The sequence below is a fragment of the Betta splendens genome, chromosome 8 (genome assembly GCF_900634795.4).
Source record: "Betta splendens chromosome 8, fBetSpl5.4, whole genome shotgun sequence".
Classification (NCBI taxonomy): Eukaryota; Metazoa; Chordata; class Actinopteri; order Anabantiformes; family Osphronemidae; genus Betta; species Betta splendens.
This window is the reverse complement of record NC_040888.2, coordinates 7,160,964-7,187,236: the sequence shown is the minus strand read 5'-3', so window position 1 is coordinate 7,187,236 and position 26,273 is coordinate 7,160,964. Positions and strand designations below refer to the sequence as shown.

The window sequence follows — 26,273 nt, the reverse complement described above, 5'->3', positions numbered from 1 at the left end:
AAGTTTTTCAAAACTTTCTGGAGGTTAACGGAGAATTGCAGCAGCCGTGGCCGAGCTGCGGAGGATAACAGGGGACTGGAACCTACGCTTCCCGACTGGCTTTATGAAAGATTCCCCGTCGATTTTGGAGACTTTATTTTTTTGTGAACACAATAAAGGATGTATTTTTACTGAAAGCCCACACTGAAACGCTGGAAACTTTTCCATCGAAATGGAAGGGAATATTCCATGGATTATTTTCTTGTTTTTCTTGTTTATGCAGACTTGTCAAGGTAAGGCTAATTGTGTAATTACATCAACACTGCACAAAGAATGGGCATGTCTGGACAACGCTTTCGCCTGTTTGGACTGAGTTGGACATTAAGATTTAATTCATTTGGAAATAAGTCAGCTGATAACGGCAATGGAGTTAAAATGTTACGTGCACACAATTGTTTTGTAGGTACTTCTCACACTACGCTATGGAAATAAGAAATATTACACAAACCCCAATATATTTTTCTTCTGCAGCCCAATTAGTTCAGTCCGTGGGAAAAGTCTGATGGCATGATGAGCGCTGCTGCTTCACTGCGCTAAGAAACGACGCAAACCCTCAAACATCCGCAGCACTGCGAAACTATGTTTAAACCATAACCTTAAGAAAACCGCATTCATGTAATAAGACGGGGTGAGAGAGTGCTGAGCCTTAAACGGCGGGTGATGAGCCCCAGTTCCCTCGGTCCCTCCTGAACAAAGACCTTTTAAACAACTCATTACTTTCCCTCGAAACGGCTGAGCAATGACTGTCAGATAAATGAACGCGTCTCACACAGGCTTGTCTCCACGCACAGAAAATCTTAGTATACACGTGTCCGTGAACATTTCTGCCAAGAGAATACAACGTTTATGGGCTTTTTACACGCTGTATGACAAACGTGCGGCTGTTTCTTGCTGCCACAAGTGTCGGGGAACCGCTACCTGAATGGATGCGCTTAAAATCGGTGACGTTACATGATTTATATTAGTGTAAGTGCATCCATTATTGTTGGATTAGGATTTGTAGAGATCTCTTTTCCCCATAAGATTCGTATAAGACACCGTGTGATCTGCTGTTTGGTTAGGTTTCCTCTGAAGTGGATTTGATTCGCCCATTGTGTAGTTCTCTAACTGATTTCTCCAATTTCCCCAGGGATCCGTTGCGCGGATAAATACAGACCTTGTGAAAATGGGGGGACATGCTTAGAATCAACCTCTCAGTGCAGGTAAGTGACACATGTAAAGACGCTTTTGGCCCAAAACTCTGATTATCATTTAAACCCTGTCATCTTAAGCCTCCAATCTCAGTATTCTCTTCCAATACCTCAATAACTGAGTTAACCCACAGTTTTTTCCAAAGTTCAGGAGAGCGATATATTGTGAGATTGATATTTTTTCAACAGTGGTGTGAGTTATCCCAGTTTAATCCTGTTTACAACATTTGAACAATGAATGGCAGTGTAAAGTGATGTGGCTTAGTCAGATGAGCATTGGCAAGCTTCAGCATGTTCGACTGCCACCCTCATCTCTTGCACCTGTTAGGGAGCTTGTCAGACTTATTACACCAGTATGCATTTCTCACTGTCATTTTTAGCGTGCTATATCTTCCTTTGTTCTACTGTTGCAGAGAATATGTATTAAAAAAAAATAATTTCCCGCCTGCTTTGAGCACCTTTGGCTCTCACATCTTTTGGCAGTGATGAGGCTTTTGTTTTTCAGATTGGTCAGAGGGGGGTTGTGTGGGAACCTATTACAATAGTGGAGTTAAATAGCCTACGGTGTTGTGCCTAGGGGTCATTTATCCCCTTTTAAACCCTTTAGTTTAGGAAACATACTTAAACGTTGCAGATAAAAGAGATACAGACAGAAAAAACTCTTTGGTTTCTTGGTGCTTTCACACAAACCTGTGAATTTATTAAAGTATAGGGCAAATATGCACCAGCATTTTACTGCTAAAAGAGCCTAGGTCAGGCACTAGCCAATGTATAACCTGCTTGCATATGGAGCAGGTAATCCTAACTACCACCCACATTTTTTCAATCATTAGCTGGAGCCAATGGGCAAATGTCAGTAAGTAAGTCAATGTATAATTTTATGGAGCTGGATTAGTATATCTACCGAAATTTCTCTTGGTGGATGATTGATTTCAAAAACCACATAACAGTTAACAAATACAACACTCCACAAACCACTGATGCTTTATATTACTTTATTCACTTGTTTTTTGTATATGTCAGATATGCCAGAGGTGCATATTTGCGATCACTAGGGTTTGCTGGGTGAGGGAAAAGAAAGGGAGCAGTATTTAAAGACCTTGTAGTGGAAGTGGGCATCAAATGTCTTCCTTCACAGTGTAGAGTCCCACAGCAGGGCAGAGCAGTGGGGCAGAGCATGGCCACACCAGAGCAGTCAAACCAGTCCTAGACAGAGGTGAGTGGTGGAGCCACCCCACCCCTTCCCCTGGGAGCCCACAGAAACAGGAGATCCAAAACAGCAGAAAAGATTCTTTCTTCCACCAGATACCTGGCTGTAACCAGGCACCATCAGAACAGGACGTAGAGAGTAAGAGAATAAAGGCTACAACAAAGTGAGGCCAATATGGAGTAAAAGGATAAAAGAAAAACAGTCACGGATACAGTTTTGACATTTCAAAGGAATTCAAAACAACAACCATAAACTCATAGCTGTTCCCCGGAATCAAAACTAGAGGATAGCCTTTGGTGTCTGGTTGCTGTCCAGTCAGTGGATTATTTTTTTTTTCCTATAACAGAATATCTTCTCCAGTAACAATAATACTGTTTATAGCAGGTGCCATTGTTTCTGACCTAAATACCGATGTATTCTTTGTCTCACTGGAAAATGTAACTTTTACTTTTTGAAATGCAAGAAATATCACAGTTCTTCTATTTTGTTGATGTCTGAAGTGGCATAGTAAAGGTTGAAGTCCAGAGGTGGAATTACATTTGTAATTACTCTTCAAATGAACTTTTCTGGTAAACATTTGCAGAAAAATTCTGTTTTTGACCTTCAACCTGCCTCCATGCCCCTGGGTCCTGGACAGTGGCTTCTTCCGTCATAGACCCCATGGCAGTTGAATTATACAGTAGAGAGCTGTAAACCAGGGTATGATGCGAGTGAAAGTTTGTTTTAAAGGTTGTGCGAACCGTTCTTAAATTGCCAAAGGTTGTGAACTTGGCAGTGAAGGGTTGAAAATGGTACGGAGAGTGGCTTTCTAGGTAAGTAGTCAGGAAGTCTTGTTGAAGTGCCCTTGGGCCCCACTGATCTGCCCTTTGAGTCGAGTACACTGCCAACCCAGGGACACGGTGGCGTGGCCGGAGGAGAGATAATTAGGCAGATTGAGAGGATCCAGCTGGAGTGATCGGACTGGGGGGCAGGGAGTAGAAGGAGTCTGGGGGAGGGGTGGGGGGGTTGTGTAGAGGACAGCTGGTGGATGTTGTGATGGTAATCCACTGAAGTCAGCTCTTGACAAAGGGGAAGCATAGGGCCAGGTGCTGCCATTGAGGAGCCAGCCACCCCCATACTGTGAAAGACAAGCTCGTGGAGGAATGAAGCCGGTAGCTCGCAGCCCCTCTAGCACATGTTGCTTCTCTCACAGTGCAGGAGCATCCTCTCTGCACGCCGTCGCCTCTCTCGTGGCTCATCCTCTGCCTCTATCTCTTGGATGCCCACGGATGAATAGAGTGGCTTTCTTTGCATTGTAAACTGGCCCTGGTGAAAGTATGTGGTGTTATTGCTAGAATATAATGTTTGCCTTTTTCAATCACTTTTAAACACTGCAAGAATTGTACATATGCAAAGTAATACAACTCTCAGAGAAAGAGCCAACCTTTCTAAATAGAATGTGCCAAACCTACAATTGGATTAATGCATTTTTGGGGAACATATCTAGCTATGAAATGGATACACACCCACACATTAAGACATATGGAGGCTGATTATACTGGTGCCTTGGCTGGAGCACCTCAGGGCCAGTGTTTTCTTTGGCATCTTAATGTTGGATTAGAAAGGAATGCTTCGAAAGATTCCTCCTGTCCCTCTGGTTCTTTCAAGTTATTGTTCGAACCCACCCCCCTATCCATTCACCCTGGTAGCCCCTTCTGGTATGCCTTTAACAATACTGCCAGTCTAGCTTAGAATGATGTGTTTAGTTTGCACTTAGTTACTTTGCAATTCTGTAAGGCAGCATAGAGCCAACATCAGTCTTGCTCCCCTGTAAGGTAGGCGGAGGACAAGCTCTCCACACCAAAACATTTAACATTACTTTATTGGAGAACTTGCACATATTTTTAATCTCTACACAGATTAGTTCTATCTGATCAAGAGGTTGCACTATCACACGTAAGATTTTGGTTTATTGTCTCTTAAGGGTCAAGACTACATTTTGAGAGCTGTGTTTCCCAGGCCCCTTGACAGGAAGTGGTGCCTTCTGACTTCCCAGCTACACACATCTTGTCTTATCAAAGAAGCTTAAGATGCTAACTTAGTCTCTCTGTTCCTCAAACTTCTAATTTGTGTCTTAGGTTTGAGTTCATTTTCACCTAAACATGGCTTAATCCGGTGTTACTTTGGAAAAAGTTTCAAGTATGTAGAAATGAAAATATAATTTGCACATTCCTAAATCAGCCGTTGGGATTTGTCTCTTTTTATCCATTTTTGGTGTAGATGTGAATCCAAACCACTTCCCCTGAAGCCTCAATTCATCATCCATGTGCTCCTAATTGGCATACAACAATTTTTAAAACTGATTGGAAAAACTGCTGTGTGCCAGATTTTTTTCCCCTATTGCCTCCCTCCCTTTTCAAAAAGAAAGGGTTGGGTCCATTATTAAATGTTTCAGAAACAGGCACTCACTTTTCCACTAAGCTCATTTTCCATATACATATTGATGTTAACCAGGCATTTTGGTCCTTCTCCCAATATAATATTTATCATAGGGTATTGCCACAAAGTTACTACAATTTGTTTTTGGTTTTCTAAAAATAATTTATTATTTTTATTAACCTTATTAGGTTCAAGTAGCCGAAATCCCTCTCTAATGTCTGTAGAACTGACAGCAGAGATAATAGATGTTATCTGACTGGGTGGCTTATCAAGAGGAACCTTTGCCAGGAGTTTGTAAAAAGATCTTACTCTTTAAGCACATTGTAAAACTAGCCAGTTATTAAAGCATGTTTGCTGTGAAATGTATATCAGATGGACCACTTCAATGGCCTATTGTAACATTTTATTCTTTTCTGTTAGGACTAAATTGAGACAAAACATTGGATTTAACATTGCAGTTTATTTTTAATGCTAGGTTGGGGACAGGGTCTTTCAAATTTCAACTTTAAAGTTTTACAGAGATCTGGTTTAGTTTAGGTAGCTGGGTGGGGTTTTTGTGGTTCGCTTTAGCAGAGAATGCTTTGAAAGACCTCAACCCTAGGACTCAAGCAATGTGGTTATGGGCAAATGCATTGCTATTTAAAAAATGTCAGGCATTATTCTTCCAAAACCTCCGTACACTTGAATATGTCCAGATAGTATACAAACTAGTGTAGTGTTTTTCCAGCGCTTGACATAGTGTAACTGAGCACTTAGCAACACAACTACTCTTGGTTCAGCAGCTGTTTGCAGTCTCTACAGTTTAGAATTCACTTTATTTGACATTCTGGACATTTGTTATTCTAAAACATGCAGATCTGAGCGCTCAGGGGCTGTCAGAGATGATGAACGTCTATGCCAGAATTCACTGGCCCCACTTGATGCTCAGTTCTACCTGCGTACGTAGGGGAATTGTCCTCTCTAGTGCTCCCTCCAACTGTCCTTACGAAACCCTGTCTCTCATCGTTCCCTTTTTCTCACTCCGGCTCATTCTCACCATGGGTTACTGTTGCCAAGCTACAGCCCAGGCCTGATGGTCCAGCCCAGATCTGAAAGACTAACTGTTTGGGTCACTGCACCCCCCCACCCCCACCCCAGCACTTTAATACAAAAGAGTTCTGACTACTTTGGCTCTTTTATTTGGGCCACCGAACACTCCCCAACCCCCAAACTGGCTAAGCCAAGCTGAGGAGGGCAGACCAGAAGAGACTGTTGGAAGTAGGGGGGATGTGGATGGGCTCCTGTTGGCAGTGTGGTGTCAGTATGGGCTCCCATGCAGAAACAAGGCTTTTTCCTTCTTGTCAGAGGGGTTAGAGAAAGGGGCCGGTATTTAGAGCAGAGCACAGTTAAGATGCATATGAATATTCTTTTTATTAACATTAGGCTAACTCAAAAAGTCAAATATCTCTCTTAAAACACAGTCTAGTTAGAAAAACTTTTTTGTTCTTGTTATTTAGTGGAGCGTGACTATGTGTATGAACCATGTCAAAGATTACACACTCTTTGTTCACAGGTGAGCTGCCCTCTGACCTCTGGCAGGGCAGCTGCTATTGTCTAGGAGAGGATGAGCTCAGGTTACTCTGCTTCAGTGACCCAGAAAGCAGGAAAACTGGCATTGTGTTACACAAGTTTAGGTCATATGTATAAATCAAATAGCTTTAGTCTGATTATCTTTTAATATGCCATACAAAGTATACTATACTAATTTGCCTTTGCTCTTTTTAAATGATTATCTGACGCCTTTCCCTTCTATTTCCTCCTTCTCTATAACTTCTTCGTGGATGTTCTTTTTTATGGCTTCACAATAGTACCAATCCTCAGAGGCTGGTTGTAAGTTTCTTTTTTTTGTGTTTGGGTGTGTAGTGATTACTGCATGTGTTTGCTTTGTTGCAGTGGTGCCTTTGCGTAACTGTTTTGAAAACTGTGTTAAGAGGAACTGTTAATGCATGTGTTTGTAAAGGGTGACCAATTCGCTTCAGTAGTGTGAAATGGCCTGTGTGTGTGTGTGTGTGGGGGGGGGGGGGGGGCACAGTTGATTCGGCTCAAGTTCTGGCTGAAAAGGCAAATCCCAAACACGCAGAAGTGTGATGACAGATGTGGACAGATGCACTGTGCTGGGCCTGCAGCTGGCAAAGGCCATCATACGCGTTGACACAAAGATATCGCCCACACTGGTCAATGCACTCAAATACCTCCTCCACATCTACCACAATTTCTTCCTCCTGGGTCAAAAGTCACCACTCACCAAATACTCGGGGAATCATTGCACAAGAGCAGCTTGCACCTGCTCTCCACATCCGCCAATGTTAAGGCTGGGCCCAATCGAAGGCACAGTTCCTGCCTTTCTGTTCCCTGAGCCAGTTGAATCCACAAGGTTGTAAATGGTGTGATAAGGAGACTCCCAGGTGCGAGGGGACAAAGTTGCACGCCTCTGCACTGATAGCATTCTGATTTGTGTGTTTTGCGGAGTAGCGGGTTGGCAATGAGTCAGATCTAGACAAAAGAATTTGTGTTTTGGCTACTAAGTTGACTGTGCAGGGGACAAATCGTTTATCGTGTATTACTACTATCTTCATTCTTGCAAACACACAAAGACCAGCACACTTCTCTGTACACCTTGATTCCAAATACCTAGTATCTTGGACACACAAAACCTTTTGGAACGAGTTGTGAGTCATTCTCTGTCCACAGAGTTACAATGGTCTTAGTCATCAACTCTTTCAGTCTGCAGCACTTTGGCATTAGCTGTCAAATGTCAACAGTACAGAAGAGGTCCAGAAGAATGTGGCTGTTATAGTGGAGTGAATTTCAGCTCTGCAAGCTTTCTTCTTTCATCCAGTAACTTCCCTCTTTGTAGCATATTAGTGTTTCAACTTCATAGTGACACTCTAGATTCCAAGCATAGTTCATTTGCCTCTAAATAAACCCAGCCAAGCTATGACAAATAGCCATGGGTACCAGATGTGGGTGGTGGCGGCGGGATGATTAGTTGAGTGTCAGGCTTGCTTGTTCATCTGTGAAGTTGCTAGGGCAACAGGCATCATGCATTAGGAGTGAGTGCAGTGTTTTCAGAGCAAGGGATAGGGGATTACAGGAAATATGACATGACATTCTTGTTGGACCAGACCACTCGTCCCTGTTCTCCACTGACCTCTCCACCAATTCTACCTTCTAAAGACTCCCTCCTGCTGAGCAGCCACACCCCACTCCCTGCAGCGTGAGTGACATTATCATCACAATCAAATGGGGGAACACTGACATCTGACCTCTGAGATTATGAGAGGAGGGGGGTTGTTGGGGAAGCCAAGCTGGCATTCGGGGGATGGGTGGCTTTACTAGATGGAAGATTAGCTGTAGTAACTATGTAAACTCTCCCTCAGCATGGACATTCTGGTGCTCTGTTGCATCAAAGTTCAAATGAAACCACACTGCCATAGTGCTGTAGCCATTGCCATGGAAAAACGTTTATTCCCTATGGCATTTATAGTTGTTATGCTAGATCCTTCTGTGTTTTATATATCAATAAACTATTATTTTGGGCCACATTAAATTATTTTGTGCTGTGTTTTTGTGCATGTGCACATTCTTGTGGATACGCCTTTGTGCCTGGCTAGTTCACGCTAAGCCCTGTGGTTCTTCCACTTTACTGCTGTTTTTTTACATGTGGAAAAAGGCCAAACAAAACGGAGTCATCTCCATTATTTCTGAACGAGTGCAGTGGACTCTGAAAGAAAGCAGCGCAACTCTGTACAATCTAGGCCTGGATCATCTCATCCTCGTCAGCCCAAACGGGCAAAAGTTAAGCTCCTAGCCAGGGCCAGGAGAAAAAAAGTAATCTTTGTATACGATTTGAGAAAGAGGTGGGGGGATAAGGAAAGAAACAAGTTTAGTGTGTTTCTGTAAAGCAGAATGGATGAAAAGTCATTGTTGATACAGCCCAAGGGTCCCGCTGCAGAGAAAGAGGACAGAGAGCCTGTAGGCAGACTAAAACCTGGCCATTACTCCCCTGTCATCAACATCAAACGGCCTGTTCTAGGAGGGGGCTTGTCTCCAACCAGGATTCCACTATGGGTGTAGAGTTACCAGTTTATACTGGGAATCCAAACCTTGTCTAGACTCTCACAGGACATCTGACAAGAAGTCCTGCTTAGATGCTCATATATTAATCGTTCAGGTTTTCGTGACTTCTGTTTTGGGTGTGTTCAGTTTCATATACAAAAACAGATGCAAGAGCATGAGGTGTGGAAACGCTGTAACAGTGCTGGAATGTTAGCTGGCGTGGAGGAAATGAAGCTTTCCAGCTGGAAATAAGTGTGTACAGGCTGTCTTACAACTATCCTACAACCTATGAAACACAGAAAAGTACCCCTTGCCTAAAGCCTGTGTATGACTGTGTATGTGTGTTTCCCTCTGTGAACAATGCATTGCATGACAAGTACTTGTGCGTTAAGCTCTGCTGACACAAATTCATTCCAGGGCCCAGATGTATTACTTATTCCAAGGCATGAGTCAGGCAGCACGCCTTGCCAAGGTACCACTGGGCCTTGAGCGCAGAACCCTGAAGATGATGGGAGCCGCGCTGCTCTACATCTTGTCGGCATCAATTCTAATGTATTCATGTGCTTCATCTGTCTAGATGCCGCCCCGGATTCATTGGTCCTCTCTGTCATCACCTGGATCCCTGTCATCGATCGCCGTGTCTAAATGGAGCAGCTTGCAAGAGCCAGGTGGTTAATGGTATTCCACAATATTCCTGCGTGTGCCAGCGAGGGTTCAGAGGTACAATAAATTTATCTAAATTTGTTTTTATTACAAGGATGTTGTCAGATACATGATTTTTTTAGACCACTTACTGAATAAAATTTTCTGTTTAATCTCCAGGCCAAGATTGTTCCCTCATTGATGCCTGTGCCACCAGTCCCTGTGCCAATGGGGCTCGTTGTGCCAACTGGAATAACCACTACAATTGTTCCTGCCCACCTGGCTTCCAGGGAAAGAACTGCCGCAATGACATTGATGAGTGCCGCAAGCCTGTCTTGTGTCTTAACGGTGGCGTCTGCAGTAACACCCATGGGTCCTTCCGTTGCCAGTGCCAACCTGGATACAGCGGACGTACATGTGAGGTGTCCACCCTTCCATGTGCCCCTTCTCAGTGTCTTAACGGGGGCACCTGTCGACAAACCAGTGACCATTCCTATGAGTGTGCTTGTCTACCAGGTAAAATTGCTCCCTGTAAGCTCAATAGAAAACAAAAGTACAGTACAGGCCCTCATCACAGTCCTACACAGGCATATACATTTTCCCAGCACGATGACGTAGCTGTTAGTGCTGTTTCTGCGATTTACACCCCTGTAGGTCAGCTTCCTGTCTGCTATTAATAGCTCCAGCTGGGAGATGGGTAGGTGGGAAAGTTGAAGAGGCAGCACGCCTCCACTCCACTCCTCTCTGCTCTGTACACAACTGAAGGAATTTACTTAACAGGCCTTCTGGATCTCACAGGGGAACTGGCAGGAAATGTCTCTTGCCAGAGAGGAAGTCATTGAAACTGTGAGAGATTATAAAACAAGCAAACACTGTGGGGAGTGCAGACCTCTGCAACAGACAAGGGTCGGGGCTGTCGCTAGCATAGTATGGGAACCATCTTGTGAAGATGTAAACAGTCATCTGTGTAGTTAAACACCCTCTGTGCTTTTTCACTGCCCACTTTGCCCCACACATGCTTTAGAATGTAATCCTCACTCTAGAAATGTTTGGTGTCTGGATCCTGGGCCACTAAATGTTTATTAGAACCCAACTTGTTTTACTGCATCCTGCTTCATAGTTATTTTTCTTGTCGTAGGGTTTGAGGGACACAACTGTGAGAATAATGTGGACGACTGTCCAGGTCACAAATGTATGAATGGAGGAATATGCGTGGATGGTGTCAACACCTACAACTGTCAGTGCCCACCAGAATGGACAGGTAGAGCTTTGTTTACCATACCTGAAATAAGACGTACACGTACACCTACTGGGCACTCTTACATATATCATGATGAGTCTGTTAATGCCCATTCGTACTGTAACGGCTCTAGGACAATACTGTGCTGAAGACGTCAACGAGTGTCTCATGCAACCCAACGCCTGCCATAACGGAGGCACTTGCTTCAACACCATTGGGGGTCATACCTGTGTCTGTGTCAACGGCTGGACTGGAGATGATTGCAGTGAGAACATTGATGACTGCGCAATCGCAGTTTGCTTCAATGGAGCAACCTGTCATGATCGTGTAGCATCCTTCTTCTGCGAGTGCCCAGTTGGAAAAACCGGTATGTGGGTTTATCAAGTGCTTACTGTGACCCTTTTTAGTGTTGTATTGTTAATAAACAGGCCTCTGGGCTTTCTCTACAGGTTTGCTCTGCCACCTTGATGATGCATGTGTGAGCAACCCCTGCAATGAGGGGGCAGTGTGTGACACCAACCCCCTTAATGGTCGGGCTATCTGCACGTGCCCTGCTGGCTTTGTTGGAGGTGCCTGCAATCAGGACATGGATGAATGTTCCATTGGTAAGAATGCTATTATTAACTTTTACTATTCACATGTTTGTGAACTACACTGTTTTGGTTGTTATATAAATTATGTTGTTCGCCAACCATTTATCCACAGGTGCCAATCCATGTGAGCATTTTGGGAAATGTGTGAACACTGAAGGCTCCTTTCAGTGTCAGTGCGGACGTGGATATGCTGGACCGCGTTGTGAGATTGACATCAACGAATGCCTTTCAATGCCATGCCAGAATGATGCCACTTGCCTGGACCGCATTGGGGAGTTCACCTGCATCTGCATGCCAGGTATACAGACCTGTTAGGTTGTATTTTAGCAGAGCTAATAAAGCTATACCAAACATCCCAACGTCTCAGTTCAGCCTACAAACATCTATATGGCTTGGCCAAGAATCCACAGCAGAGAGTTCCAGGTGATTTTGTTCAAACTTGACCTTCTTAACAACCTCTGTCTACTATGCTGCCATGCAGACTGCGTCTGTACTTTGTTATGTAATGCATTCTCATTAACATTCCCTGTATGGAAGCACGTCTCCACTCTGCACTGTACACACAGACAGGGTATTAGTTTGGACTAAGAGATGGTTTAGACACTTGGTGACAAAAACACAGTGAAACTCTCACGCACAGTCCTACATGCATCCTGGGGTTTTGGGAACTATACAAATTAGAGCTGGGAGTTGGGTCTATAGGGCTGGATGTGAGAGAGGGCGAGCAGTTAGGGGGAGGAGTGTGCTGTGAATACTAATGAGTGGTAGAGTGGTGGGAATGGAGCAGAACAATAGAGCCCCTCTGTGTTCCACTTTGCACCCCTCATACTCAGAGAGGGAAAGAAGCCTTTTCCCAGAGCCTCTCCCCCCTCCCCCTTCTTTTCCAGAGACAGGCCCTTCCTCCTCACCCTCCTCATCATCAGCCAGCCTGGCAAAGCTCATGTGGTGGGACTGATTATTTCTGATTCCACGCTAGCTTCTCCCCAGGGGCAGCACTCTGATCCACACTGTCCCGCCTCAATGAGTGAACTCTTTGCAGTTTGCAAATGCAGAATGTGAACATGCAACTGGTTCTCTGAGACTTTATATGTTATGATGCTCTACAGGTCAGTGAAGTGGGAAAACTTTGAATACTCCAGAGACCTTTTATTGCATCCTCTGGTTTCGCAAAGTTTGTGTCAAAACCTCCTAGGGCCCCTGTGAGAAAAGAGTTTCCCACAGTTCTTTTGCTCATTGCAAATACCCAATGCTGGCTTGAGCATGCATATGTGTACTTAAAGAAGTAAAAGAACATGCAAGCAATAACTGTAGCATGTGACAGAACACTTACCATTGAAAAATCCACACACCTTCATGGCTATATTTTCTCTGAACTCATCATAGTAATAGCAAACATAGAGTGTTACTATGTGATGTAGTTCATGTGTTTCAGTGGCAAAAACCAACATAAATTAATGAACTTCCCTTCTTGCAGGATACATGGGCACCTACTGTGAGACTGACATAGACGACTGTGAGAGCAACCCATGTGTAAATGATGGCATCTGTCGGGACATGGTCAATGGCTTCACGTGCACCTGCCAGCCAGGTATGACTTTTCTCGTCGAGTTTTATTTCTATCGTGTGCTTATCCACATAGACATCTCCAGATCAGTGGCAGCAGCAGTACGAACAGAAAGCAAAAGTTTAAATGTCCCCAGAACGTGAAAAGGGAGGGTCAGCCTTGCACCTTCTGCCTGCTGGTCTTTAGAGCCACCACTCTTATAAAAAGGCCGGCCCAAGAGCCTGCCTGTCCTCTTGCCTGAACAAAGACGCCATTGTGACCCCCGCTCCCCTCTTGTGTGGAATGTGGAAGGGACAGCAGTCCTCCCTCATCCTGTCCTGTTGGTGGGGGGAACAGCAGTCCTGCTAATGAGATTCTTTTCCAGGTCTGCAATTTACATCTGGGACAGACGTCCCCCCCCTCAACCCCCCATCTAGCTATTGAGCCAGTGGAGCTGATGCGGGAAGGGGAGGGGGGAGTTCCCAAAAGAGAAAACAATCCCACCATCTCCTTTAACCCCTCCCATTTAGCACCCCAAGCACCAAGACACAGGCCGCCCTGACACTGTTAATCAACTGAGCGGTGTGCTACCAATGCACCAATTCACCCCTGTCTGGGCACTGTGCCCATCAGTTCAGGCCTGTTCAGTTTCTCAAGCTTTCAAGCTGTACTATAATTACATACATTACATGCATATGTAATGTATGGACACTACAAGAAATTTAAATACAACACAGCATTCACATTATAGGGTTGGCATTAAGCAGACATTCTACAATGTACAATAACAAATGAGCTCTGGTTGCTCATTTGGGTTCATACTACCAAATGGGTTTTATACACGATTGAATGATCCTTGATGAATGACACCCTATCAATGTCACAGTGCTGAGATAACACATCCTTAACCAGTCCAGACACTTTCAGACCCAGCCAGAATTAACTAGCCCTGCTGAAAACCCACCTCCCTTGTAAGAAGAGACGAAAATGCCCTTTGACATGAGTGTGGCCACGTCCACCGGACTTTGTTTCTGACCCTTCACCTCTGTGTTTGCATGTCCCAGGGTTTACCGGTACCATGTGTCAGATTGACATAGATGAGTGCGCCAGCACGCCTTGCCAGAATGGAGCCAAGTGCTACGACCGACCGAACGGGTTCGAGTGCCGCTGTGCTGAAGGTAAGAGCTTCTCCACCTAAACGATGCCGCTGCATTGTTTTTAGACAGTACGCTGCTGGAGATGCCTTCCCAGGCAGAAGAGCAGATGCGCCTTACCCACTTGTTGGTCTGTGTCTTTGTTAAGTGTTCAATGTTTTTGGGGGTCAGCTGTTTCACTGGACGTCTGCTAAGCACGCAGACTGATTTGAGGCCCCTAATCCCCCTCTTTCCCTCATTGGCTCTCAGGATCATGGGGTCACTGAGGACCAGCAGTTGCCAAGAAAAGGAGCCTTGGTCATCACCTCGACATCTGTTCATCAACACCCCACACACCACCTTATGCTGCACCTTCACGTTCATTCCTATACATGTACTGACATAGTGACAAAGACTCCCAGATGCAATTAGATATAGTAGATTGATATAGTAGATAGTAGCCACAGCAGTTGAATGTAAGAGCTGGCTGTATATATTCATTTGATATTTAGCATGTTTGTTTGGACCTATGCCCACGGAGGAGCCTGCCTCATTGTTTCAGCGGCCAGCTGCTTGGTATTCCCTGTGTTTGTGGGCCCCTTCTGTTGAGTAAAGTGGCTCTGTTTGACGTGGCTCAGTCCATTGTTCCTTTCGCCACTGAGAACAAAGGCAAGACTGGGAGGCCTCAACTCAGGACTGCACTCCACACATATCGCACAAACACTCACTTGCCTAACCCACAGACAACGTCAACGTAGAAACGCTGGTGATCAGAACCCCAAACCGTAGAAGGCTTAAAGGATGGAGATAGAAGTTCAACAAAAAAAGGGGGGGTAAAATGCATAGGGGTCATCGTCAGGCTGTCATGCAACTCTAGACTAAAGCTCTACTGCTTCATGGGATGGTTGCAAAAGACCTTCCTGTATATACAACCAAAGTCCGAGCAGTGTTGGTAGCATAAAAGGTCTTATTACCTAAGCAGACCAGCTCTTCATGACTTGGTATTTTAGCTCAAGCACTATGAGCAATGTTCTAAAGGCCTTTTTAAAGGACTACAATAGCCGTCTGGAGGTCATTTCAATAAAGTAGCCAGTTACTCTTGCTCACACATGGTTATGTGGAGCAGAGGTAGAAAATTAAGCTTGTTTTGTTTGGTCCCCGGGTGGTTTTTATGTGTTTTCCTTTCCTCTATGTCTTATTTTTGGGGTGATGATGGCTCGCGTTGGGTCTGTTTGACTGTGTAATGTCCTTTTTTTTGTCTTGCTCAACGTACAGTTGATTTTCATCTTGTTTGTATTATTTTTGCAACATTTTACAGCTTGGCCAAACTATTGCCATAACAATGAGCCCATTGCTTGTCCTCCTTCTGAAATACTAGCATGAAAGCTTGAGTGATAGAGAGATAGTTTTGTATAATGAAGGCGAATGCGCCCTCTACAGCTCAGAGTGTGAAACAGACGAGCAACAACAAGGCTAATAAATGGTCCTCTTACCCTGAATATATATGCAGCTGTTGTTGATAAAGTACTACTAAAGAACTACTGATGTTCAACAGAACAACTGTCTTGACGTCACACTTATTTCCATTTCTGCTTTTCTTTTCTAGGTTATGAAGGAACTCTCTGTGAGAGTAACATCAACAACTGTCAGCCTGACCCATGCCACCATGGTACGTGCATCGATGGCATTGCCAGCTACACGTGCAACTGTGAACCTGGCTACACCGGGTATCGCTGTGAGAATCAGCTCAATGAGTGCCACAGCAACCCTTGTCAGAATGGGGGCAAGTGTGTGGACCTGGTAAACAAGTACATCTGCCAGTGCCAACATGGAACCTCAGGTAAGAGGAGCATCGTTGCAAAGTCATTGTTAAAAATAATACAAATGACACTGTGAGCTAAATTCTTTCAATTTTCTCAACACAGGTACAAACTGCGAAATAAATTTCGACGATTGTGCTAGTAACCCATGTGACTATGGCATCTGCAAAGACGGCATCAACCGCTATGACTGTGTTTGCAAACCAGGCTTCACTGGTAAGACAATATGAAAAGAAAACTATATACTTCCAATGAAATGAAATGCTAATGTGGAAAGTTGGTATGACATGCTTTGATTTTGTCACTTCTGACAGGTCCCAAGTGTAACGTGGAAATAGATGAATGTGCATCAAGCCCCTGTAGAAATGGGGGGACATGTGTGGATGAAGAGAACGGATTCCACTGCCTGTGTCCTGAGGGCTTCAAGCCTCCTTACTGTTACTCGCAGGTGGACGAGTGTGGCAGCAGCCCATGCGTCCACGGCTCATGCAGGGATGATATAAATGGGTACGAGCTGCTACAGCCTCTGTCACAATGACACTATGTGAAATCAAGGAAAAAACATACAGGCTGTTAATCCTGCATGTTTCAACATGCACCAGGTTGTTTTTTACTCTTTGCAACATGACGTCTTTTTGGTTGTTGACTGCTCACTCCTGTAATTCCAGTTACCGATGTGACTGTGAGCCCGGATGGGTGGGGAAGAACTGTGACCTGGACAGGAACGACTGTTTGCCAAGTCCCTGCCAAAATGCAGGCACATGCATCGACCAGCTCAATGGCTTCACCTGCAAGTGTCGCCAAGGCTTCAAAGGTAAGAAAGAGCCTGTCATAGTCATCATCATCCAGTAACCAATGAAGCAGTCTACTGTAAATTTCCTCCCAAATGACAATTATCTGCCTCCCTCTAGTGGTTAAAGATGTCAAATATAGTTTAGCATGTTTTATCGTCTCATTTGCCCTCTACAACAGGCAACCTCTGCCAGATGAACATCAACGAATGTGCATCCAGTCCCTGCCTGAACAAAGGCATCTGTGTGGATGGTGTGGCCAGCTTCACCTGTCGCTGTGAGCTTCCTTACAGCGGACCTACCTGTGCAGAGGTCCTCACCCCCTGCTCCCCCAACCCTTGTGCCAACAACGCTGTGTGCTCACACACACCGGATTACCTGGGCTATCAGTGTAACTGCCAGCAAGGATGGCAAGGTTAGCAGTTTACCGTGTGTGTGTGTGTGTGTGTGTGTGTGTGTGTGTGTGTGTGTGTGTGTGTGTGTGTGTGTGTGTGTGTGTGTGTGTGTGTGTGTGTGTCCACTGTCAGGCATAAATAAGGCACACACTTTTTTGTATACTACGGTTAAATCTTCTATTCATCTTTTTCGTTTTTTAGGTCAGCTGTGCAACATTGATGTCAATGAGTGCATCCTGAATCCCTGCAAGAATCGTGGGACATGCACCAACACACTTGGAGGATTTGTGTGTGCATGCAGAGCTGGATACACTGGGCTGACCTGTGAAACTGACATCAATGACTGCGCTTCTAGTAAGTATAGACAGATAGTACCTGTCTGCTCATATCAGACACAATACCTTCTTATTACAGTATTTGACCAAGGTCGTCCTTTCTGTTCAGATCCATGTTTGAGTGGAGGTTCCTGCACAGACGGTGTCAACTCCTTCCACTGTAGCTGTCTACCGGGTTTCACTGGGCCCCGCTGTGCTCTCGAGATAAACGAATGCCAGAGTTCGCCCTGCAAAAATGGAGGCACATGCACAGACTATGTAAACTCCTACACCTGCACTTGTAGGCCTGGCTTTACTGGCATCCACTGTGAAAACAACATCCCTGACTGTACTGAAAGGTGAGTGTGTATGTTTTTGTGTGTGAGTGTGTATGCTTTTTGGAGTTTATTCACAGTGTAAAATAATGGATAGGTTAAAAATGTGAGCATGTCAGTTAATGGTCATTTTTGCATTTCCTCAGTTCTTGCTTCAATGGAGGGACATGCACAGACAAAATTAATGGCTATTCCTGCACCTGCCGCTCTGGCTTCACTGGTTCCCACTGCCAGTATGAGGTCAATGAGTGCGACTCCCAGCCCTGTCTCAATGGGGGAATCTGTCAAGATGCCCTGGAGTCTTTCCGCTGCTCCTGTCCCAAGGGTTATACTGGCAACCGCTGCCAGGTACACTCACACATATGTATTCTTATTGAGGCCTTAGTTGTGTATAACTTTACCTTTCAACACTAATAATTTTTTGGTTATCCCAGACACCAGTAGATTGGTGCAGACGCTCATCTCCCTGCCAAAATGGAGGCCGCTGTCGCCAAAAAGATGCTTCCTTTAACTGTGATTGTCCTTTTGGCTGGTCTGGTCGCTACTGTGACATCCCAAGGGTCTCATGTGAGACGGCTGCCCGCAAAAGAGGTGTTGTACCATCCATGATCATTTAGTCTCTTGGTCTCTTTAACTATTTGTTGTGACTGTTCAATTAACCTAAAATCCTCTTCTCCTAATCAGGTCTCCAGACAGATGAGCTCTGCCATCACGGTGGTCACTGTGTGAACACTGGAAACGCCCACTATTGTAAATGCCCTGCTGACTACACGGGGAGCTATTGTGAAAGCCAAGTGGATCACTGTGAAGACAAACCCTGTCGCAATGGTGCCACCTGCAGGGGATATGTTGGGGGGTATCAGTGTGATGTGAGTTCAGTGCTTCATGGTTCCTTTTTTTTCCCCCAATTGTGGAATTTATGTAAACACCTATGTGTCATTACAGTGTATGCCAGGATACACTGGACAGAACTGTGAGATGGAGATCAACGAGTGCCAGTCTCATCCATGTCAGAATGGAGGCACTTGCATTGATCTGGTGGGACATTATATCTGCTCCTGCCCTCCTGGGACAATGGGTATGCCAGCGCCTATTCAAAACAAATCCTGCCTCAATGCACCCTATGAGACTAACAAATAACTGAGTATCTCCCTCTATTGAAGGTGTTCTCTGTGAGATCAATGAAGATGACTGCGCCCCACCCCTGAGACTACGCAATGCTCCTCCTAAGTGCCTGAACAACGGCACTTGTGTGGACAGAGTGGGCGGATACCGCTGCAACTGTCCACCGGGGTTCACGGGAGAAAGATGCGAAGGCGACATAAACGAATGCCTGTCTAATCCCTGCAGTCCTTCCAATAGCCTCGACTGCATCCAGCTGCCTAATGATTACCAGTGCATCTGCAAGCCCGGCTTCACAGGTTGGACCGCCGCTACCCACCTCCTTGTGTCTTCTCGTCTTAAATTTCTTCTGTTTTAACGCTCCTGCTGTTTTGCTGTATTTAGGCCGGAGGTGCCAGAGCAAGTTCAGTGCATGTGAGTCTCATCCTTGTCAAAATGGAGGAGCATGCTCAGTATCTAGGAGCTCTGCACTAGGATACACCTGTACATGTGAACTAGTAAGTGTAATTTCACACTGACATTTTTGTTTGCAGTGAAAAGATAAGGTCTAATTAGATAAATGATTTCTATCTGTAGGGTTATACTGGACCCAACTGCGAACGAAGTATGACCTGCCGGGAGCTGTTCTGTTACAATGGGGGGAGCTGTGCACCTACCACATGGGGGGCACGCTGTACCTGCCTTCCAGGTTATGGTGGACCCCAGTGTCAGCATCGTAGCAATGAAGGCTGCTCATCGAAGCCCTGCAGGAATGGCGGCTTGTGCACCGAGGAGACCAGCTTCCCATATTTTCACTGTCAGTGCGCAAGTGGCTGGAAGGGAAAACGCTGCGAGCAGACCTCTGCAACCATCGAACCCCGAACGCCGCTGTGTCCGATAGCGGACTGTCACGACAAAGCAAATAACGGCCTCTGTGACAAAGAGTGCAATACAATGCCCTGCCGCTGGGATGGCGGCGACTGTTCCCTAGCAGTGGACCCCTGGGCTCGTTGTGCAGACCCCCAGTGCTGGCGTGTGTTCAACAACAGCAAATGTGATGAGTCGTGCAACAATGCCGAATGTCTGTATGACAACTTTGACTGTAAAGACACGGGGAAGGTTTGCAAGTAAGTTTAATTTCGCTGATGGCAGGATCGCACATAGACTTTTCAGCATAAGTAATCTTCACAACAACTGTGTTATGTCTAGTCCAATATATGAAACCTACTGCATCGACCACTTCGCCGACGGGCGCTGCGACGAGGGCTGCAACAGGGAGGAGTGTGGCTGGGATGGCTTGGATTGCGCAAGGACGGTTCCGGAGGTGCTCGCCGACGGTATCTTGGTTTTGGTGGTTCTGCTGCCTCCGGAGGAGCTTCTTCGCACTAGCACGGCCTTTCTGCAGAAATTAAGCGCCATTTTACACACCACCCTGCGCTTCCGCCTGGACGACAACGGGGAAGCCATGATCCGCCCATATACTCGCCAGGAGGCGCGCTTCAAGAGGGAGCTGCAGCCTCACCAGGACGTCATTGGGTCAGTCGCGCACACGTTTAGCGTAAAATACAAAGGCCTGTGTCTGATTTTGCATTGCATTAAACACTGTTTTCTATGTTGTCCCTTTAGCTCGATAGTTTACCTGGAAATAGACAACCGCCTGTGCTCTCCGGACTTTAATGACTGCTTCCAAACAGCGAACAGTGCAGCAGACTACCTAGGGGCCCTGTCTGCTGCAGAAATGCTCCGCTTTCCCTACCAAATCGAAAAAGTCACTAGTGAGTAGGGATGCTTGCAAAAAACAGTTTCAAAATAGTATATCAAGATACATATGTAATTACTACTTCTTTTCCTTTAGCAATTGATAAGGTGGACCCTGGTCCTGTCATACCTGAATGGGCCAAGCTGATGCTGGCAGGGATCGTCTCTGCGTTTGTTTTCATCATTCTTATAATCGGCATGTTGATTGCTCGAAGAAAGAGAGAGCACAGCACCCTTTGGATCCCTGAGGGCTTTTTCCTGAAGAAGGAGCCCAGCAGTAATAAAAACCGCAGGGAACCTGTTGGTCAGGACGCTCTAGGAATGAAGTGAGTTTTTCGCAGTCAAATGTTAATGCCAATTTACCCCACCAATACTCGAGGCTCCTTTTTGTGTAACACTTTTATCTTTAAACAGACACATGCCAAAAACTGTGGAGGAATCACTCCTTGGAGATCACAGCGACCAGTGGATTGACGCAGACTGTCCAGAGGCAAAAAGGCTCAAGGTCAGTTACAAAGATTCATTACATTCAAACATTAGTCATTTGAATGCATTTCTAATTAATTCAGTTTATTTTTGTGTATCGCAAATGATGATTTCAGGTTGAAGAACCAAGTATGCTGTCAGACAGTGAAGATGCAGTGGACAGCCGACAGTGGACTCAGCATCATCTTGCAGCTGCAGACATTCGCGTGCCTCCCACCATGGCCCTCACCCCACCCCAAGGAGAGTTCGAGAGTGACTGCATGGACGTTAATGTCAGGGGCCCAGGTTAGTGGTAAATCTAAGAGTCTAAATTTTTACATTGCTGTGTGATTTTTCTGCTTTTCTTATGCTGGGATCCACCCCGTTCTCCTTTCTGACCAGATGGTTTCACGCCGCTGATGCTGGCGTCGTTCTGTGGCGGCGGCATCGAGTCTGAGGTGGCGGAGGAGGAGGAGAGCGAGGAATGCTCCGCCAACATCATCTCCGACCTGATCTATCAGGGGGCGTCGCTTGCCGCCCAGACCGACCGCACCGGAGAGACGGCGCTGCACCTGGCCGCTCGCTACGCCCGCGCCGATGCTGCAAAGAGGCTGCTGGATGCAGGGGCGGATGCAAATGCACAGGACAACACTGGACGAACGCCGCTACACGCAGCAGTGGCTGCAGATGCACAGGGTGTCTTCCAGGTAAAGACATATCAAGGCCTACTATTTGATGCACACATTAGTGCAACTTAATAGTCCTTATATCAAACTCTAACTTCATCATCCTTCTAGATTCTAATTCGAAACCGTGCTACGGATCTGGACTCCCGTATGTATGACGGCTCCACTGCTCTGATCCTGGCTGCGCGACTGGCAGTTGAGGGCATGGTGGAGGAGCTCATCACCTGTCATGCAGATGTCAATGCAGTGGATGAATTGGGTAAGTGTGTGTAATTTCGTCGTGATGTATAATGTTAACCTCATCATATTAGTTACAACCCCAGATGTGATGTTGCTTAACCTTGTCTGTCGTCCCTTTTAGGTAAATCCGCTTTACATTGGGCCGCTGCCGTCAACAATGTGGATGCAACTATTGCCTTGCTGAAAAATGGAGCAAACAAAGATATGCAAGATCTCAAGGTGTGATATGCACTAATATTGATTCTGTGATTTTTAGGTAAGCCTGAGATTTAGTTGTAGACTAACACATCCTCTCTGTGCTTTGTTTTGTTTTTTATATTTCAGGAGGAGACCCCTCTGTTCCTTGCAGCGCGGGAAGGCAGCTTGGAGGCTGTTAAAGTGCTGCTGGTTCACTTTGCAAACAGAGAGATCACAGACCACATGGACAGGTTGCCAAGAGACATTGCCCAGGAGCGCATGCATCACGATATCGTTCAGCTCCTTGATGAGTACAACACAGTAAGAAGTCCCCAGGGTCACGGCGGGGCTGGACATCACCTTGCTGGGGGACACACTCTGTCTCCTCTCATGTGCCCGCCCAGCGCCTTCCTGCCCAGCCTGAAGAACACCCCACAGGGCAAGAAGAACCGTCGGCCGGGGGCCAAGGGCTCCAGCCTGGGAGGTCAGCATGCTACCAGCCTGAAGGAGTCGGTCAAGGCTCGCAACAAGAAGCTGACCCTGGACATGCAAAGTGCCTTACTGGAAAGCTCAGTTACCCTGTCGCCGGTTGACTCACTGGACTCTCCCCACGGGGGAGCTAGCAATGCTGGCTACATCACTAACCCCACTTCACCTGTGGCCATGCAGTCGCCAGGACTTTTCCACTCCTCCATGTCGGTGCCAAACACCCCCATGGTGCACACCAGCATGTTGGAGGGAGGTGGCCCCTTCGCTGTGTCTCTAGCCCAGCTCAGTGACCTTGGAGCTGGAGGAATGTCTATGCAGGGTCGCGTCTCCATGGCCTCCGATGTCAACCACGGCTACGTGCTGAGCTCTGGCCAGATGGGGCTCAACATGGGCATGGTCAGTCCCGTCAGTGTGCCCTTTGACTGGCACAACCGGATGCCCCCTTCCTCCCAGTGTGGCCAGCAGGTAATGAATCTTGTGCAAAGTAGCCAAGGAGGCATGCACCCCCAGAGCCCAGCTATGCAGCAGCAGAGCATGCTAATGCACCAACAGCAGCTCTACCGCAACACAATGCTACAGCCCACACCAGTTACCTCCACACCCACTATCAGCCCAGTTAAGCTGCCCTCCATCGCTGAGCAGCAGCAGCAGCAGCAGCAACAGCAGCAGCTCATCAATCACACCATCACCACCCAACAGAACACACTCCGCATGAGTACCTCCACCCCACCCACGCCCCAGACGTCACAGCCCGCACCATCATCCTTTTTCCAGCAGCAGCAGCAGCAGATGCCTCAGCAACAACCTCAACCCCAGCCTTCGACTCAGCCCCCACAAGCAGCCACGTCAGCCCAGCCCATTCAGGGCCTTCCCTCCCAGCCTAGTAGCAGCACTGCAGGAACAGAGGATTACCCAACCCCTCCGTCCCAGCACAGCTACTCATCCACGCAAGATGCCACACCCAAGCATTATCTCCATCTGCCCAGCGAGCACCCCTACCTGACCCCCTCACCCGAGTCTCCCGAGCCCTGGTCCAGCCCTTCTCCTCACTGCGTCTCTGATTGGTCAGATTCAACACCCAGCCCGGCTGTTGCTGGCCCAGCCCAGACCCAAATTACTCAAATCCCAGAGGCCAATGGCAAGATGCAGGTGTTTGCGTGAAGATCCCGTGGCCTCTGCTTGAAAAGGGACCTGGGGCAAAAGAATTCATGGACTGGCTCTTGAGCCTGTCTGTGTTACTGTACGTCAGCCTGTTTCCAAGATTTTCTTTGGATTTGGATTGACTGTGTTTATGATGAGGACCGTCTGCTAGTGATTTCTGCAGAGAAAAAAGTAAAGGGAAATGTGTGTTGTCTGGAAAAACTACAGACAATTTAATGAAGTAATTCTGTCACAGATGGACTTGTTTTTATTATAAAAAGTATATGAAGAAAACCAAGTCTTTAATTTCAAAGACTTAGGGATGCTCTCCGGAAAACTAACAAACATTTAAAAAGTAGATAAAAGAAAAAGTTAAATGTTGAAGGGAATTCATTTATTTTTATTTATTGTTTTTATTGCTCCAAACTACTTTTTTAGTTCCTTACCCTCTTTCTATTCTAGTGTTGTCACATAATGGGCCACCTCCTCATATTTTATGCAGACTGCCTACATTTCTATTTAGCCAGTGTTGGTAAAATAATATAATTCTTTATTGAGACCAGTTAACAGAGAGAAAGGGAAATTGTCTTCTCTTGACTGATATTTATTTAGATTGACAACAGCTGGCAAATACTATAAACTGGTTCTAGCAAATGTGTATTAAAAAGTTGCTCGACGGTAGTGATATGTTGAGTTGATTGAATTGTGGTAAATGATTACTTTCCATATGAGTATTATGAATGAGAATGTAGATGAGTGTCTCTGAAGCACTTCAAGTGACCAGCTTCATAGGGCAAGTCTGGCTCAAATAACTACAACAATGTATATTTATAATATATGGGTGGCATTTATGTCCGTGTCAGTTTTACTTAATTACGAACTAAATGAGCAGAGTCAAATGTAAGTGTTGTGTTCACATTTCAAGTGTAGCTCCTCCTCGCTGACTGTCGGGACCCTGACCTCCAGTTCTGCTGCCAGCCTTGACTCCTTCAGTTTTGATGCATGTATTGATTCACTTTAAAAAATGTTATACGAAATCAGCCTCCACTGCCCTTTTTAGTTTGTTACAATACTTGTTTGGTTTATTGTTTTATACTTTGTATATATTTGTGGAAACCTTCGATACTTTTTTAAAGATCACTTCAGATGTACTAAGCTATGCTTACCAGCTGCTATTTTATATCACTCTTCCCTGCAAACATTCCTACATGTTACCCGTTGGGTAGCGTCTGGACATTGTGCCTTTCAGCAGCTTCAGACAGTTTAGAACTAGGATGGACAGGTGGGTTGCTTGGTCGCCCTTCGCTGAGCTAAACTGATACAGTCTTGATCCTGCCATCCTGGCAGCAGAGGGGCCATCGGCACTCTCGCCTCGTCTCTGTCTACGGTGGAGTGGCTGCTGGGCTGTGACTGCTTATGCCCTGTCACTCCTCAGGGAGGTGTTTTATGGCATGCAGTCGGACAGATCCTCTGCATCTAGAGTAGCTAGGGTCCAGGCGCCATGGAGTCGCATCCTAAGACGACTGCTAAAAGAGACTGAAGTTAAAACACTACTATGTAGTGCTGCATCCCTTTAGATTTGGAGATGACGCTCCCATCCATCTAGCTAACGCCCGCTGTAAAGTCTGACCGACTCTCCATCCTCACATGCCATCTCTGTAGGATAGAGGTTGTGCTCTCCATAGTGTATTGTTGATTTCTCATCTTAAAGTCAATTGATAATTGTAGATTCTTGAAACAATAACTCCTTGCGCCATCATAAACTGAAACGACCAGGCCGCCACTTTTAGCTGTTCGTTTAGTGGAGGCCTAACACTGCTCATAGTTGTGTCATGAACTGAGTTATCGTTCATTCCTTATTGTATTGTATTCTATTCACTCAGCTACTTTCCTGTCAAACCTGAGAAATGTTGACATTGTCGTTCACCGTTCTCTTCAACCTATACTTGCAACAAAAATGTTTTTTTTTTATTTTTATATATATAACTGGTATTTCAGTTTCCCTACTAGGTCGCACTAAGTTCTTTTTGTACATTTCAACAGCTTTCTGTTTGTAAATTTCTTTTTCTGGGTAGATCTTCAAGAAGTCTTACATTTCTAAAATGATTGTTATGTACTAAAAATTTCAAAAATAAAACGTACTTCATTTAGCATTATTTGAAGATGAGGCTGTGATTTTATTGATCTTGTGTTATTAGAACAGTCAGATATTTCTACCAATATTAATTTCAATACTTAAAAGTAGTCCAAAATCATTGTACATGAAACCTTTCCACAGTTTTCTTTATACAGTCAAAAGTTGTAAAATAAGTTACGTATAATAAAAACTGTAGGGAACTACCTTTTTGCGTCTTTGTGTTTAGTGACTGTTGTTTTAATAAATAACTAGTATGGATCATTTCCCAACATAAGCTATATCTGAAACACATTTTATTTTTGTGTTTTTGTATTTTGTG

The 26,273-nt window shown here is 45.5% G+C and overlaps 1 protein-coding gene across 2 annotated transcripts; it reads left to right on the top strand.

Moving 5' to 3' along the window:
* notch3 (notch receptor 3) lies at positions 1-26,158 on the top strand. 2 transcript variants are annotated; one of them, XM_029158867.3, is made up of 33 exons: positions 1-272; positions 1,169-1,241; positions 9,533-9,675; positions 9,778-10,113; positions 10,736-10,858; positions 10,971-11,204; positions 11,287-11,442; positions 11,543-11,728; positions 12,905-13,018; positions 14,038-14,151; positions 15,713-15,946; positions 16,032-16,142; positions 16,241-16,433; positions 16,595-16,740; positions 16,899-17,132; positions 17,314-17,466; positions 17,557-17,785; positions 17,908-18,109; positions 18,196-18,352; positions 18,446-18,630; positions 18,707-18,839; positions 18,925-19,182; positions 19,268-19,380; positions 19,460-19,989; positions 20,072-20,398; positions 20,489-20,637; positions 20,718-20,946; positions 21,035-21,125; positions 21,223-21,391; positions 21,488-21,792; positions 21,883-22,030; positions 22,133-22,230; positions 22,336-26,158. In XM_029158867.3, the coding sequence occupies exons 1-33, from the start codon at positions 212-214 to the stop codon at positions 23,836-23,838; spliced, it is 7,437 nt and encodes a 2,478-aa protein (XP_029014700.1). In that variant the 5' UTR covers positions 1-211; the 3' UTR covers positions 23,839-26,158. The 2 variants fall into 2 exon arrangements, with proteins under 2 accessions (XP_029014700.1, XP_029014699.1); XM_029158866.3 differs by having other exon boundaries at positions 20,072-20,637.
* The last annotated feature ends 115 nt before the right edge of the window (positions 26,159-26,273 follow it).